This window comes from Chionomys nivalis, chromosome 1 (genome assembly GCF_950005125.1).
Source record: "Chionomys nivalis chromosome 1, mChiNiv1.1, whole genome shotgun sequence".
NCBI classification, from domain to species: Eukaryota; Metazoa; Chordata; class Mammalia; order Rodentia; family Cricetidae; genus Chionomys; species Chionomys nivalis.
Genome location: NC_080086.1, coordinates 150,019,449 through 150,035,864, shown reverse-complemented (window position 1 = coordinate 150,035,864; position 16,416 = coordinate 150,019,449). Strand labels below are relative to the sequence as shown.

The 16,416-nt window shown below is 43.8% G+C and overlaps 1 protein-coding gene across 4 annotated transcripts in view; it reads right to left on the bottom strand.

The window, feature by feature from the left end:
- Nucleotides 1–16,416, bottom strand: part of Galnt11 (polypeptide N-acetylgalactosaminyltransferase 11) — a 39,543-nt gene that overhangs the window by 8,118 nt on the left and 15,009 nt on the right. For all 4 annotated transcript variants that reach the window (XM_057778527.1, XM_057778536.1, XM_057778544.1 and 1 more), the window contains 5 exons: nucleotides 15,205–15,328; nucleotides 13,923–14,089; nucleotides 12,159–12,284; nucleotides 8,879–9,128; nucleotides 6,366–6,483 (listed from right to left, as the gene is read on the bottom strand). In XM_057778527.1, coding sequence (XP_057634510.1) covers nucleotides 6,366–6,483; nucleotides 8,879–9,128; nucleotides 12,159–12,284; nucleotides 13,923–14,089; nucleotides 15,205–15,328 — 785 coding nt within the window. The remainder of the gene's footprint in view (nucleotides 1–6,365; nucleotides 6,484–8,878; nucleotides 9,129–12,158; nucleotides 12,285–13,922; nucleotides 14,090–15,204; nucleotides 15,329–16,416) is intronic.

Below are 16,416 nucleotides of genomic sequence, written 5' to 3'. Positions count from 1 at the left end.
GATCTGATGTCCTCTTCTGGTGTCTAGATGTACAAGCAAACAAAACATCCATACACATAACTAATAAATAATCTGTCTTTTGAAGGGGTGTGAGTGCCTCTATCACTCTTGTACTTTATCATTCTGAGGCAGGGTCTCAATCAAACCCAGAGTTCACTAGTGTAGTAGGGAGACTGACTGTTCCTGGCTGCCCAGACTCGAAATAACCGCATAGAAACTGTATTAATTAAATCACTGCTTGGCCTATTAGCTCCAGCTTCTTATTGGCTAGCTCTTACATCTTAATTTAACCCATTTCTTGTTGAAATATGGAGCGGCAGGGCTGCGTCCCCGGCACCCGGCCACCCACATTGCTAGCTTATGCCCCGAAATAATTACACGGAAACTGTATTCTTTTGTGCCTGGCCCATTAGTTCCAACCTCTTATTGGCTAGCTCTTACATATTGATCTAACCCATTTCTAATATTCTGTGTAGTACCACGAGCTGGCTTACCAGGGAGGATCTTAACCTGCGTCTGTTTGGAATGGGAAAATCATGGCGACTCCTCACTCGGCTTCTTTCTCCCAGCATCCTGTCTGTTTACTCCACCCACCTAAGGGCTGGCCTATAAATGGGCCTAGGCAGTTTCTTATTTAACCAATGACCTTCCTCCATCATTTCCCCTTTTTCTGTTTAAACAAAAAAGAAAGGCTTTTACTTTAACATAGTAAGATTACATATAGCAAAACAGTTATCAAGCAAGAATTACAGTTACAATATTTATATCTATTTTATCTTTTATCATAACTAAGGAAAACAGTAACTATAACTAACCATTCTTCAACTCCATCAAAGACTCCAGAAGGATATAATATTACCTAAGTAAACAAGAAATAAGAAACTTCAAACTTTAGAAATGACAGAGACATCTCGCTGCCTGGACAGTCACCCAAAGTTCTTTTGTACCGTTGGGGCATCCATCTTCGGCCTACAGGCCCATAGTATCCAGCAGACATTTCCATGAAGCAGGAAAATTTAAAGACAGTTTAGTCACTTTCTTCTGTGTCCTGCAGAATGTCTCGCAGACTCTTTCATGAGTCAGGAACCCCGAAAGAACATCTCACAATTAGGCAAGTTCAGCAGTCCTTTTTCTGCGGGTTCTCTGTGTCTAGTTTATGCAACAGTCCAGGCAAGAGCAGTTTCTTGCCCAAATGGCTATCATACTCCATAAGGAGCCTCTTCAATGCCCATCTTCCTCTTGAAGTAGATTGGTACTGCCAGGAGCAGACGTGTCTCATTGTCATGAAAAGCCCTAAGTTATTAAAATATTTTAAATGCCATGTTCTGTAGTCTTTGAAAGATATGAAGAATGCCTAATTGAAATATATCTCTATATATCTAGAAAATCTAACTAACATGACTACAAGCTTGACTATTATCGATGATTATCCATTAACAACCTATATATCCTAATTATACATTACATTTTAAAAATGAACTACACAATCACAATACCTTAATCAAGATCAGAAATACATATGCGTATAACAAAATTGACCTTAAAATCCATACCAATGTAAATTATTCATATCTATATCATATCCCCCTTTAAATGTAAAAGAACATTTATAAACAATATTTGGGAATATGGGCGCAGATTTTTGTCTCCAAACTGCTTCCTGCTGAATGGGGGCGCTGTATTCAGATCTTTCATGGTGTAACCTGTGTGTCAGGGTCATCTCAGTCGGCAGTTGAGTGAAGTAATTTTCTGAAGGTGTTCACAGCAACCTTTCAGGAGGGCGTGGTCTATCATACCATATCGGGATAGACGCAATCCACAGAGTCTTATCCTCTGTGAAAACAAAAGAAGACCCTCTCCAAAGCATTATATCCTTAGACCCATATTCTGAAATCATAATACCCTTATATCCATTCTGGTTTAGCTTGGCAGCCCATATAATGAAATGTCTCTCTGCAGTTAGCTCCTTTACAGTCAAAAATTTTAAAGAAAACACAATAATACAAAGAATCCAGACTCTCTGTGAATTTTCCATTTTTACGTGGCTTATTTTTCTTTATTTCTTTTAATCTATAACTATCTGTACTCTGTCTCTTTAAAGACTTTACCCTTTTTTAAAAACATTAACTTTATTCTTTATATATATATTTTTCTCTCTCTCAAGCCTACGTACATTCATCCAACAGTGTCTGAATCAGTTCTATTGTGAATCTGTAATTTTTTTACTATCCAGGAGCACTTTGTTTTGTGCTTTTAAATCGCTAACAAAAACAGGTACTGCTTGCTTGCCCCGCCCAGTCCAACATGGCGGAGCCGCTCCTGCCTCTGATCCTTGTACATTGCACCAGTAGCGTGGTGGAGCTGCTTGTGCCTCTGAGCCGCAGCACAAAATGACTTCCTTTTAGGCATACAGTGAGTCTAGTTGCCATCAAACAAATCATAGCACTTTACTCCAAATGCTCTATTCAAAAGCTCTGTCTCCTGCAGTAGCCAGACAGAGATCGCGATGGCGGCACAGCCCAGAAAGCCAGCATTTTAAAATAGCCATTTTTTTTTCCTGTTGCTGAGTCAGGACAATTTCTTTGCCGCACGCAATCCATAAACAGCAAAAAGCTGTCTTAAATTTTCTCTGTGTCCTTTTTAAGCCCTCTCAGGTTTTACGTGGAGTTCATTAGCACGTTGGGTGCCACTCTGTTGTAATAGGAGCGGCGGCGGGGCTGCGTCCCCGGCACCCAGCCGCCCGCATAGCTAGCTTATGCCCCGAAATAATTACACGGAAACTGTATTCTTTTGAACACTGCCTGGCCCATTAGTTCCAACCTCTTATTGGCTAGCTCTTACATATTGATCTAACCCATTTCTAATATTCTGTGTAGTACCACGAGCTGGCTTACCAGGGAGGATCTTAACCTGCGTCTGTTTGGAATGGGAAAATCATGGCGACTCCTCACTCGGCTTCTTTCTCCCAGCATCCTGTCTGTTTACTCCACCCACCTAAGGGCTGGCCTATAAATGGGCCTAGGCAGTTTCTTTATTATTTAACCAATGACCTTCCTCCATCAATTTCTATTAATCTATGTATTGCCACATGGCTGTGGCTTACTGGCAAGGTTTTGTCTGGTATCTGTCTCTGGAGGGCTACACGGCTTTTCCCTGACTCTGCCTTCTTTCTCCCAGCATCCAGTTTAGTTTTCCCACCTACTCTGCCCTATCATAGGCCAAGCAAGCTTCTTTATTCATTAACCAATAAAACCAACACACATGTAGAAGGACTTCCCACACTACACTAGTATGGCCAGTCTTGAAAAGGTTGGGGGGGAAGGGGCAGCAGACCAGAGCCTTGACAGAAACCAGACCTTAGTTTGACTTCACTAGAATGGGACAGAGCTGAACAAGCAGGTCTCATTAACCATAACTTATGGGTGACCATCAGCAAGCACCCTAAAAGCCCTTCTGCTGGATCAGCAGGCCCCAAAAGCCCTTCTGCTAGCTCAACAGATGCCCCCCCCCCAGACTTCTGCAGGCTAAAGATAGCTTCCCCTACTCTGCTGCTGGAAGGTCCCTAACCACTAGGACCTCCCACCAATCAACCCTCATACTAATCTTTCCTCCACCAATCAGTTCATATAAATCCCTCCTCTCTGGCATTCCCCTAACTTTGTTTAAAAGGAGCTTGTGATTTTCTTTGGGGGTTGCTCTTTTGCCACCCCAACATTGGAATCAATAAAACGCTCTTGTTATTGCATATGTGGTTGTCGGTCGTCTTTGGGGGCTTTTTCTCGGACCCTAACAAGTCTCACTAGCCAGCTTGTCTAGGGATCCTTTGTCTGCATTCCAAGGCTAAATACAGATGAGTAGCCATGTCAACCTGACATGTACACAGGCTCTAAGGAGCCACTCTTCTCTACTGTTGCTTGCAGGTCATTGGTTAAATAATAAAGAAACTGCTTGGCCCTCATAGGTTAGAACATAGGTGGGTGGAGTAAACAGAACAGAATGCTGGGAGGAAGAGGAAGTGAGCTCAGATGCAGGGCAGCTCCTCTCAGAGGCAGATGCAATGAAGCAAGCCGCCAGGTCAGACATGCTGAATCTTTCCCGGTAAGACTGGTGCTACATAGATTACTAAAAATGGGTTAGGCAAAATATGAGAATTAGCCCGTAAGAGGCTAGAGATAGTGGGCCAAGCAGTGTTTAAATGAATACAGTTTGTGTGTTGTTATTTCGGGGCATAAGCTAGCCAGGCTACCAGGAGCTGGGGTGGCAGGAACACAGCCCGCAGCTCCCACTACAACCAAGCCTGACAACTCAGGTTCAACCCCAGAACGCACGTGGCAGAAGGAGAGAACCAAGTCTGTAAGTTGCACCCTGGCCTCCACATGAGTGCCGTACACAACAGCATGCACATTTCTCAAAAGAACATTCAGAAAGCTCTTTTAAAGCATATGTATGCCAGCTGGAGCCTTGGCCCAAACTGCCTCTGGAGAGGGAAGCAGCTGGGTCCCCAAATTAAGGCTCAGCTCTCTAGGCCTTTGTCCTGGATGGAACAGCCCATTCCTCCACCCCCATCCCCTCAAGCCCCAGAAACAACCTCCCCAGCAGCCTCCACATACCCACGACCATTCTCCACCACATCCGGGACCACTAGAGCTTTTGCCCAGACTGCCCCCGAAGGAGCCCCAGAGACTAGAGGCATGGTGCTACATGCACCCAGAGGAAGAGCAACCGCCTAAGCCACAGATCCCACTTTTACCGACTGGAGGAAAAGGGACCCCCTGAAGCACAGGCCCCACCGGCACCCACTGAAGGAAAAAATGGGCAGACACCTCCAACAACAAGAAGACCAATATGGCACCACAGAACCCAGTACTTCTACAACGGGAAGAACTTAGATATCTCATCCTAACCCAGAAGAAGATAAAGACCCATAAAGAAGAAATGAAAAATTCCCTTAAAGAAATGGAAGAAAATGGAAAAAAACTGGAAAAATATCAGTAAGAAATCTCTTAAAGAAATCCAAGAAAAAACGAGCAGGTACAGCAAACAGCTCAAACAGTTTGGGACTTGAAAACTGAAACAGAGGCAATAAAGAAAACATAGAATTCTGAAGTGGAAAATCTGGGTAAACGAACAGGAACTACAGGTGTGAGCATAACCAACACATTACAAGAGATGGAAGAGAAGAACATGAAGGAATGGGATGCTCAAGAAGGGGAAAGGAAAGTAAGGGAGAGAAAGGAAAGAGATACTTTGATTGAGGGAGCCATTAAAGGGTGATCGAGAAACATGGCACTAGGGAAATTCCCAGGAATCCTCAAGATGACCCCAGCTAAGACTCTAAGCAACAGTGGAGAGGACACCTAAACTGGCCTTCCCTGTAATCAAACTGAGGACTACCTTAATTGTCATCATAGAACCTTCACCCAGCAACTGATGGAAGCAGATGCTGAGATCTACAGGGAAGCACTGGACCACGTTACCTAAGACCAACCCGAGAGAGGGAGAAGCAATAATTTATGAGTAAAGAGTTCACGACTACGATGGTGATGGCCACAGAAACAGCTGACCTGAGCTAGTGGGAGCTCACTGACTCTGGACAAATAGCAGGTGAACCTGCATAGGACCAAACTAGGCCTACTAAATGTGGGGGACAGTTGTGAGGCTTAGGCCATCTGTGGGGCCACTGGCAATGGGACCAGGATTTGTCCCTAGTGCTTGAACTGACATCTAGGAGTGTATTCTTTTTGGAGGGATACCTTGCTCAGCCTAGATATAGTGGAGAGGGCCTTGGTCTTGCCTTGAACTGAAGTGTCAGACTTTGTTGACTCCCCATGGGAAGAAGCCTTACCCTTTTTGAGGAGTGAATGGGGAGGTGGGGTGGAAGGAAGTTGGTGGAAGCAGGAGGGGTTGGGAGTAGGAATGGGGATAACTATGTAAAATGAGAAAAAAAACTGTATTAAAAATCTTAATAAAAAAGAGAAAAAAATTATGAAGGATAAAACAAAATAATGAATAAAATTAAACAATGATAATTTTTAGAAATTATACATGCCATGTCATCTCTGAGAGTGTATATACATTTAACATTTATGGGATTCTTTTACTTTTGCTGAGATGAAAGAACAAGAGAAAAACTGAAGTTTATATGATATCTATATAAACTTTCAACCTGAAAAAAATTTGGAGAAAAACTGCCCTTTAAAGCACTGTGGAGGTGTGTATAAATACTGTGCTGTGGCGGACAGGGACTCTGCGGACAGGTGTGGTGGTGGGGGCCTACCTGCTCAGAAGGTTCTCTTTGCCCCAAAATGCAATTATATTCCATTACAGACAATTTAATAACAGAACACACACAAAATCAAAATTACCCGAAATGAGATTTCCAGATTTTCTCCTCCCCAGATGTCCATGCCACTGTCATACTGTCCAAGATCATTGAAATACTGTCTGTTCATTGCAAACAATCCTCCAGCCATTGTAGGTGACCTAGAAAAAGACCACAGCCTGAGCTCATTTAACCTTTTGTTTAAAGTCTCTGCGACTCTGGGACACAGCAGATTCGCTGTCACTAGAGAAAAGGTAAACAACAAAAGGGTAACAGATAAAAAGGTGACATTTCATCTGATAGGGAACAAGCGAGGCCACAGACCTGAAATTTCTGGATTGCTGGGGCTATATTAAGTATCTGCCATAGGGTACATTCTAAGTATCAAAGTACTTTTACTGTGCCCAAGTTAGAAACTCAACTCCAATGACTAGAATGCCTTTGGATGGCCTCGTAGAGACCGTACAGAAACTGACTCCAGGGCCTGCCATAGAGACACACTCAGTTGCTGAGTTGTCAGCAGGGGCTCTCCAGTGGATGACTGCGCCAGCAGTGATGTCCATGTTAGAGCATGTTTCAGAACTCTAAATGTTTAGAGCTATCATACTTGGCGTGTGAATGGGGTAGACGCATGGTATCTGGTTTAAGGCCAGGGATTCTGTTAACTCCTAAAACACGTAAGGGCCTCTCCCTCCACCCCTCCCTTCCCCGCAGCAGCTCGCCAGCAGTGGACAGTGTCATCAGGGCTGAGCTGCAGCACCTGTCTTGCAATGGGAAAAGCTGCAGCAGGGCATTATCAAAGGCTCAGTTCCAACTTCCAGACATCTGACCTCCTGACCTGGAGTCAGGATTCATGGGTGGGTTCTGCCGCTCCAACTGCCTACAGAGGAGAAGAATACTCAACAGGACTCTAGAATGTCTACAGAAGAGCAGACAGATAAATAATCAGGAGATCAGGAAGGCAAATAAAACCACAGAAAAGAAAAACAGTCTATAATAAAAATAGATGTGAACATTTTAATTATGAAGTTACCAAACAGACTTGAAAACTGTTCCATATACTCAAAGAAAAAAGAGAAGATTGAAAGCTTAGGAGAAAACTAGATACTCTAAAGGCCATTTACACACGGACTACACGTGGCTGAGTTGGTAAGGGGACTTGTAGAGCAGGCAGAAATCCCTGGCTTCAATCCCAATTCTGCATGTATGGGAGTTATATGAACCCTGTCTGTCTTTAAAAAACAAAACAACGCCGGGCGGTGGTGGCGCACGCCTTTAATCCCAGCACTCGGGAGGCAGAGACAGGCGGATCTCTGTGAGTTCGAGACCAGCCTGGTCTACAAGAGCTAGTTCCAGGACAGGCTCCAAAACCACAGAGAAACCCTGTCTCGAAAAACCAAAAAAAAAACAAAACAACAAAACCTATTTATACATGTCTGAAAACACTTTGAAAGAAAGCATCTTCAAAAGAATTCAAAATAAGACAGCCAAGACTGTATTTTCAACTGGGAAAGAGTTGCTGGGAAAGAGAAAATCATTTTTCTTCAATACCCTGACACTGGGTACATCAACTACACCCAAAGCAGGCCCATGTGCTGGAATAGGTCAACACAAAAAGGACTCTTTGGGGAGCTGTGGGTATTTTTGTATGTGCTTTGGTTTGTTCTTGAGTTTGTTTTTTAAGAAAGAATATGAAGCTGAATGGGTAGGGAGGGAGGTTTGGGAGGAGTTGGTGAGGGGAAAGAATATGACCAAAATATATTGTACGGAAAATTTAAAAAGACTAACATGACTTCTTGTTTGCAACAAAGGTTCCTGAAGGCTGCATCAAGTTACCTTCAGGTCTTGTGCAAAAATAAGAAATACAAGAGCATTACACTTGGGTCTCATCTCAAAATACCCAACTATGGATATGCAAATATTCCAAAATACAACAAAAACACCTGAAGTCTAATAAAACACTCCTCAGCCTGACAAAGACCCAGCGCACGGGGGCACCCATACTTCCCCAGGAAACATGACCTATTCCCTCTACAAACTACACAGCACTACGGACACTAACCGTTTCTTATTCTAACTCTGGGTTGCATTTATAGAAAATTATACCACTTGCTGGACCAGGCACAGTGGTGCACACCTTTAATTACAGCATGCGGGAAGCAGAGGCAGGTGGAGGCAGCCTGGTCTACAGAGTGAGTTCCAGGATAGCCAGAAGAGATCCTGTCTCAAAGACAAACAAAAAACAGAAACAAATTTGTTGTGTTTTTGAGATAGGGTCTCTTTGTAGCACCTAGCTTCAATTTTTTTATTAACCAGGTAAGTGAAGACCTTTGTTCCTTGCAAAGAAGAAATTTTCCTTAATAGTCTGTTCTTTTCTTTTTTGAGACAGTGTTTCTCTGTAGCTTTGGAGCCTGTCCTGGAACTAGCTCTTGTAGCCTAGGCTGGCCTTGAACTCACAGAGATCCGCCTGCCTCTGCTGGGATTAAAGGCGTGCGCCACCGCCAACTGTTCTTTTTTTAATAGACTCTGGTCTATTTAATTGTCAACCTCTCTTACCTTATTGGTGCAGTGGCTCCATCAGCTCCTCCCAGCTCAGAGGCAGGAACTAAATCCCACTTGAAGTGCAGCCCCCAGTTGAAACCTCCCCGCACCACTGGGGATGAGCTGTAGGCAAGTGTGTCAGCGCTGATGATGTCGATCACGGGGCACACCACAGTGTGTGGATCCTCAAGGATGACGGCCAGCAAGGGCTGCAGCCACATCACATTCACCTCACAGTGACTGTCTAGGAACACCAGGACTTCTCCTGGGGAGGTGAAGGGAGAAGATGAGGGAGTGATACCTCATACTATGACCACCCCCATCAAGAAACTATTCTCTTCCCAGCACTCGGGAGGCAGAGGTAGGTGGATCTCTGTGAGTTCGAGGCCAGCCTGGTCTACAAGAGCTAGTTCCAGGATAGGCTCCAAAGCTACAGAGAAACCCTGTCTCGAAAAACCAAAAAAAGAAAAATAAAAAAAGAAACTATTCTCTGCACTGCCAACTGGGTTCAGAGAAAGAATCCTTTGGCCAAGAGTTTTCTCTGGAATGTACACTGTCATGGAGAGGCTACAAACTACATGCACGACCCCAAGAAACTGTAAGGCAACTCAGGAGACTCCTCCTTTCCCAGCGACAGCCAGAGCCAATGCATTCAGGTAGTGACATTGGCCAGTTGTGGAGTCATTTCACTCAAAGTATCTACGTTATACATTCCTGCCTCAGCGTCCTCAACTGCACTGTCACCAGTAACCACTAAACTATGACAACTTCCTTGAAAGAGGAGCAGGGCCTGAAGGGTGGAATACAGACTGCTGTGCCAAGCACAGTGGAACACCATCCATACACGTCCCCCTCTCCCGTGGATTGTCTACTGTACTACCTCAGCTCACTGCTCAGATCCCACAGAGCTCTAAGGGATTCACTCAGACTCATCTGTTATCTTTGGTGCTTACTGATAAAGGTGAACAAGGTGGAGAACTGTTAGTTTTGATAATTCCAAATTTGAGAAACTTATGAACGACAACCGGATCATAGAATAACAGTGACTATGTACTGCAGCAGTAGAGCAGCTCAAATGGCACACTCTTTAGCGCTCCCGAGTTTTCTGCAGCTCACATCTTCAATGACCCAGCACAGCCGACTTCCCTTGGTTAAAGCCCTGGAGAAGCAGGTGTCTCATTCTGACCTAAGGGCACTGGCTCTGACTGGATGCAGAGGGGCCACTCTCCTTTCCTGTCTGCTGCTTCAGGCCATAGTAGGTTTTTAAAGAAAAAGATCAAATCCCAACCTAGTCCAGCAAGTGCCCAGTGCTCATCACAGACCCTGGGGGGGGGCAGGGTTCCCAGTATTCATCATCACAAACACTGGGGAAGGGGGCGGACTGAAGCAGAGCTGTTCACAGCAGGAAAAGGTGGCATCACTGTGAGGGAAAGACTCAAGTCAGGACTTACCACTTCTGATATTTTTATTTATTTATTATCTTCCTGCATGTATGCCTTCAGGCCAGAAGAGGGCACCAGATCGTATTACAGATGGCTGTGAGCCACCATGTGGTTGCTGTAAATTGAACTCAGGACCTTTGGTAGAGCAGCTAGTGCACTTAACCACTGAGCTACCTCTCCAGCCCCCTCATGAGCTACAGATTTGCTTGTATTTTTTCCTCCCCCCATCCCAAGACAGGGTTTCTCTGTGTTGCTCTGGAGCCTGTCCTGGAACTAGCTCTAGTAAACCAGGCTGGCCTTGAACTCACAGAGATCCACCTGCCTCTGCCTCCCGAATGCTGGGATGAAAAGCGTGCACAACCACCGCCCAGCTTTCCTGTATATTTTTTAAAGGAAAATGTTTTTAGTCAAGATCAATAAAAGAAAATCAGGAATGCCAACCTTATAACTCTATTTTTCAAGGTAAGCATAAAAAGAGTTAAGCCAGGTATGAAGGTGCATGTCTATAATCCCAGTACTTGGGAGGTAGAGACAAGGACCCTGAGTTCAAAACCATCCTCAGCTATACAACAAGTATGAAGCCAGCCTGGGATCAAAACAAAGGACCACAGAAGAAGCACCAGAGTCACTGGAGTGCATTCCCTACAGAAGACTGGCTCTGCAACTGTTCTTTGCTTTTAGGGGGAGATTAGTGTATAGCATGGATGGAAAGGCCGGGAAACCTCCCAGGAACAACCACCCCTTCATGCTATTGGGAGGTTTTTTCTTCTTTTTTTTTTTATTAAATTTTTTTAATTAAAAATTTCCGCCTCCTCCCCGCCTCCCTTTTCCCTCCCCCTTCCCCCACTCTCCATTCCCCTCCCCCTCCCTCTCCAGTCCAAAGAGTAGTCAGGGTTCCCTGCCCTGTGGGCAGTTTTAAACACTGTTTATAGCTATGGAAACCAATCCTATTTACCAAGTAAAATCCTGACACTGACTCTAAAGAGGTGCACTCCACACTAACAACTATTAGCGTAACTCAAGTCAAGCACTTTGGAGTTTATGTTTCTATATAAGATTTTTAGAAGTTCAGTTACTTGTCAGCTTGGACTTTTCTACTAATGTGAGCAGCAAGATAAGAAACCTATTTTAGGCCGGGCGGTGGTGGCACACGCCTTTAATCCCAGCACTTGGGAGGCAGAGGCTGGCGGATCTCTGTGAGTTCGAGACCAGCCTGGTCTACAAAGGGAGTTCCAGGACAGGCTCCAAAGCCACAGAGAAACCCTGTCTCGAAAAACCAAAAAAAAAAAAAAAAAGAAACCTACTTTAAAGGCCAATAATTAACCAAAAGGCCACAAAAGAAACAGGCCAGTGAGGGCTCTAGCAGCAATTTTTGTACTCTGTGCTTTAGGGCAACAGGTCAGAGTTACAAAATCTTTCCAAACAGAACAAGTGTCTTCACTCCTTTGGACAACAGTCAATAAAACATGGTGTAGTGGGCTGAGTGAGAATGGCCCCAGAGGCTCATGTTCAAATGCTTGGCTCCCACTGGATGGAACATTTTAGGGAGGATTAGGAGGTGTAGCCTTGTCAGGTGTGTCACTGGAGGTTTGAGGTTTCAGAAACCCATGCCAGGCCAGGCCTAATTAGTTCTGTCCCTGTCTCTTGCTTACGGATCAGATGGACGCTTTCAGCTACTGCTCCAGTCCCATAGTAGTCCTACACTAACCCACTGAACCTATAAGCCCTAAACTAAATACTTTCTTTTATAAGTTGCCTTGCTCGTGGTGTCTCTTCACAGCAACAGAACAGTAACTAAGATGTACAGCTTTGTGTGGACCTCTGTAGGTGTCCAAAACACAGTGCAGATATACCTGTAGCATGGGCTGCTCCGATCATTCTTCCTCGGATCAATCCCTCACGTTTCCTATTTCTTATGACCTTGACTTTTGCAGGCAGGTATCTTTGGATGTACTCATCTAGCTCTCCTTTTAAATCCTCTGAAAAGAACAGTTCCATAATTACTCACACCACATAAAACACCCACGAAGACATCTTATAACCATTTCTAAAGTCATATCTGCCATGTAAGCCAAGACCTACAAGTGATCAAAGAAATGTGTTAGACTCATTGTAAAAAATCCTAGCATCCTCCGTAGGAGAAAAAAGAAAGCCAGAGTGAAAGTTGGAACTAGCCAAGAGGAATAGCTGCCTTAGATGTGCGTTTCCATAGACTGAAGGCTCTTGACTGCAATTCAATGTCCACTTTGACTTGATAGTAAACTTGAGGCCAGCCTATTCTATAAAGAGAGGTTCTTGTCGGAAGAAAGAAAGAAAGAAAGAAAGAAAGAAAGAAAGAAAGAAAGAAAGAAAGAAAAGAAAGAAGAGAGAGAGAGGGAAAGAGAGAGAAAAAATAAAAAAGCTAGATGTGGTATTGCACACCTTTAACCCCAGCACTTGGTTAGCAGAGGCAGGTAGATTTCTGTAAGTTCAAGGCCAGCCTGGTTCTACATAGTTCTAGAACAACAAAAACTACAAAGAAAGACCCTGTCTCAAAAACAACAAAAAAAACAAACACACAAAAGGCTAAGTTTTGATGTCTATGAACCTTCCCAAACTTTCTCCCATAAAGTTTCTATATTTAGCCAGGTTTGAGTATTACGGTCTCATGGGTTTGTTCATTCATCAGTTCATTCATATACTGGTATGCAGCTCTACTGAAGCTGTCGGTCTAAAAAGTTGTTAAGTGCATGGAAAACGTTTCCGTCCCACCCCATCACTGGATCTGCAGTGCTGTGCTAAAGGGAAAAGGCTGGAAGCCAGAGAGATTAAGTATAACCTCAACTCTACCTACTCAAAATTATCTGTGCTCTTCCATCTCCATCTCTGTAAAATGGATCCCCATGCAGCTTAAGGGAGGTTGAGAGCTGAATGGGAGCAAACAGTAGAAAGCTTTTTTTGCTAAAATTGACAGTTAAAGAAAGGCATGTAAAATACATAGTAATTCTCAGAAAACTGGCATTCAGATAACATTTAAGAGCTGAATGCAGTCCACTCTGGAAACAACTGATGTAGCAGACTTACTCTAGAAGCATGGTACACGGCACTGGGCCAAATAAAAAGTGCCAGTTCCAAAAGGGCACATACTGCATATCCATCTATATTACACTTCTGAAATGACAAAGAAGTCACCAGATGCCAGGGAAGGGTCCTAGGGACACAAAGACAGAGCACCTGGGGAGGACCAGGATTGCTGGGTGCTCAAGACTCTGTCGGTGCTAACAACAATCTTCCTGCAGGATAAACTGATAATTCTTCATTGTGAAATTCTGTTTTCTACATTGTATTCTAAGTATAAAAGAAACAACGTGGGAAATTGGTCAAAGGGGCAAATGGAAGTCTTGAGAACTCCCTATGAATCTGAGCTTAATTCATAATGGACATTTTAAAAAGCAAGTCAAGGGGAAATTCCCCAGGGGCAAATCTGGTAACACTAAGAACAGACTATAAAGACAAAGGACTTCAGCAAAATCATCCTATCATTCTATAATCAATGGGCAGGCTGGAAGCTCAGCTGTGGCTGCACCACCAGTGATTAGGAACCCTGGTGAACTGTGCCTACTCACAGCAACACTTACCAAAGTCACTGTTGTCATCCACAAGGATGATCTCATGAAGAATGTGTGCTGGTGTGCGATCCACAACACTGTGCACAGTCCGTAGCAAGGCAGAGAAGGCTTCATTGTAGAAACAGATAACAACAGTAGCAGTTGGGAGGTCAGTCGGGTAGGACTTTCCTCTACACCTTTAACATCAATACAAGAAAAGCTGGTATTTTAAGAGGCTCAGATGTCTTGGCCCATTTCCTGCCATCTTGCTCATCTTCTTTCTGGCATGACAGCGGGTTTTAGGCATTCATGAAAACACTGCAACTAATTCTTTGCTTTATATGGGGTTAGTAATGTTATCTTTAAAATGTGCTTTCTTTTCTTTGGTAGAAGTTACAAAGTGAGTTGTTTTTCATGAAGTTACTCATGTGTAGCACTCTGAAGCTGATACCCAGCTTCTCAATGAGGTTAAGTAGAAACACAATAAAACTTTGTCTTTGAAAGTTTTAGTTTTTGCCTAATTAAGTACAAAAGATTTGAGTAAACTGTGATATTCTCAGATGACATAAAAGCTTCCATGGACACAGCTACTTGATAGGTGGTTTTGAGCAACAAAGTTACTGAAGAGTAAACTCCAAGGTCCTGACTTCTTTCCTTCAGCCTCACAGCCCTCCAATGTCTGCCCCACCTAGTGCCAGCCTCCTGCAACCTCCTACCATAGTCAGAGTGGATGAGGGTCGGTCCCTTCAACATGCCACACATACTTCAGAACCCTCTCTGTGCTGCAGAGACCACTCCACCAGTCCCATCTGAGCCCTACCTAATGCTACTGCAGTAACTTGTTTCCTCACCTGCCCAAACAGACTGAGCCCTGTGAACCTAGGGCCACATCTTATTCTGTCCAGGACCTTTGTATTGCATGACAAACTGAAGGTGCTCAACAAACATCTGTCTGTGCAAGGACTGACTAGAAGAACAAAAAGCCATTGAAAGAAAGAAAATAATAAAGTACAAAGCAATATGGAAAAGGTAGTAATTCACTAGTTTTAATCTCTTGTTTCCATAAATGCAGTAATGATTTTTTTGAAGTCTAGGTCTAAGTTACTGAGTTGGAATGTCCAAAGACACAGCCAGCTCTAAGACTGCTTGATTACACTGCAGACCACAGTGCCGCAAGAGTGGTAGGGGTGGGGTCAGGTCACTGTTCTGACATGACAAATACCAAGTGTGAAATCTGGACACTGCCCTTGCCTGCTCTCACTGGGGATAAAGCACTGTCATTGGAACTCATCAGAAGCCAAAAGGACCATACTCTGCATTCCTGGTGTCTGGCACATCTCTGTGGTACCCCAAGCGGTTACTGATAAGCATATTAAAGGCATGTTTCTGGTAACCCAGGTCTCTCAATTCCTGATCACGTTCATTGAAAATCATGCCTGAAAGAGAGTGAAGTTACAGTCAGTGTCTTAGGTCTGGAAAGATGATCAACAGCCACTATGATGTGATGATCCCCTGAAACCTGATTCGTCATTATATCAGATTCTATCACTGTATTTTTCAAATTGGCTGTCTGCAGTTTCAGGTTTCAAATGAGTAAGCTGAGGCTGACAGATTCTTATCAACTTAATGCAAACTAAGTGTGCTCTAAGCATGAAAACTTGCTCAAAACCAATCTTTTTAAGAACACTTTACTATGAGCTGGCACATATAGCTTTAATACCAACACTCAGAAGACAGAGGCAGTCAGATCTGTATCCTGGACTACATGGGAGTTCCAGGCCAGCTTAGATACATAGTGAGACCTTGTCTCAAAAAAACAAATAAATGAACTAACAAAAACCCCGCATTTTACTATATTCACAAGACAAATTATCTGTGACCAGAGAAATACTGATAATGTTCCCTACGAGAAATAGATTATTGCCGGGCGGTGGTGGCGCACGCCTTTAATCCCAGCACTCGGGAGGCAGAGGCAGGCGGATCTCTGTGAGTTCGAGACCAGCCTGGTCTACAGAGCTAGTTCCAGGACAGGCTCCAAAGCCACAGAGAAACCCTGTCTCGAAAAACCAAAAAAAAAAAAGAAATAGATTATTAAATCCCAGTGGACTTCAGTAGGCCAAAGTCTCAAGTTTTTATTTTTTTTATTTTTTATTTTTGGTTTTTCGAGACAGGGTTTCTCTGTAGCTTTGGTGCCCATCCCGGAACTAGCTCCTGTAGACCAGGCTGGCCTCGAATTCCCAGAGATCCGCCTGCCTCTGCCTCTGCCTCCCGAGTGCTGGGATTAAAGGTGTGCGCCACCACTGCCCAGCTAGTCTCAAGTTTTTATATGAACCCATGCCCCACAAAAATTCACACATAAGCTTTTGTATAAAAAGGGCTCCTAAGAGCTTTGGGTTCAGACTTTAACAATAGCTGAAAAGGTCAGCAGCTCCTGTACAGATCTAATGGGAACCACGTAACTTATGGGAACAATAAATAGAACATTTCTAATCCTGAGCATCACGATTTAAAGAGAACAGACATG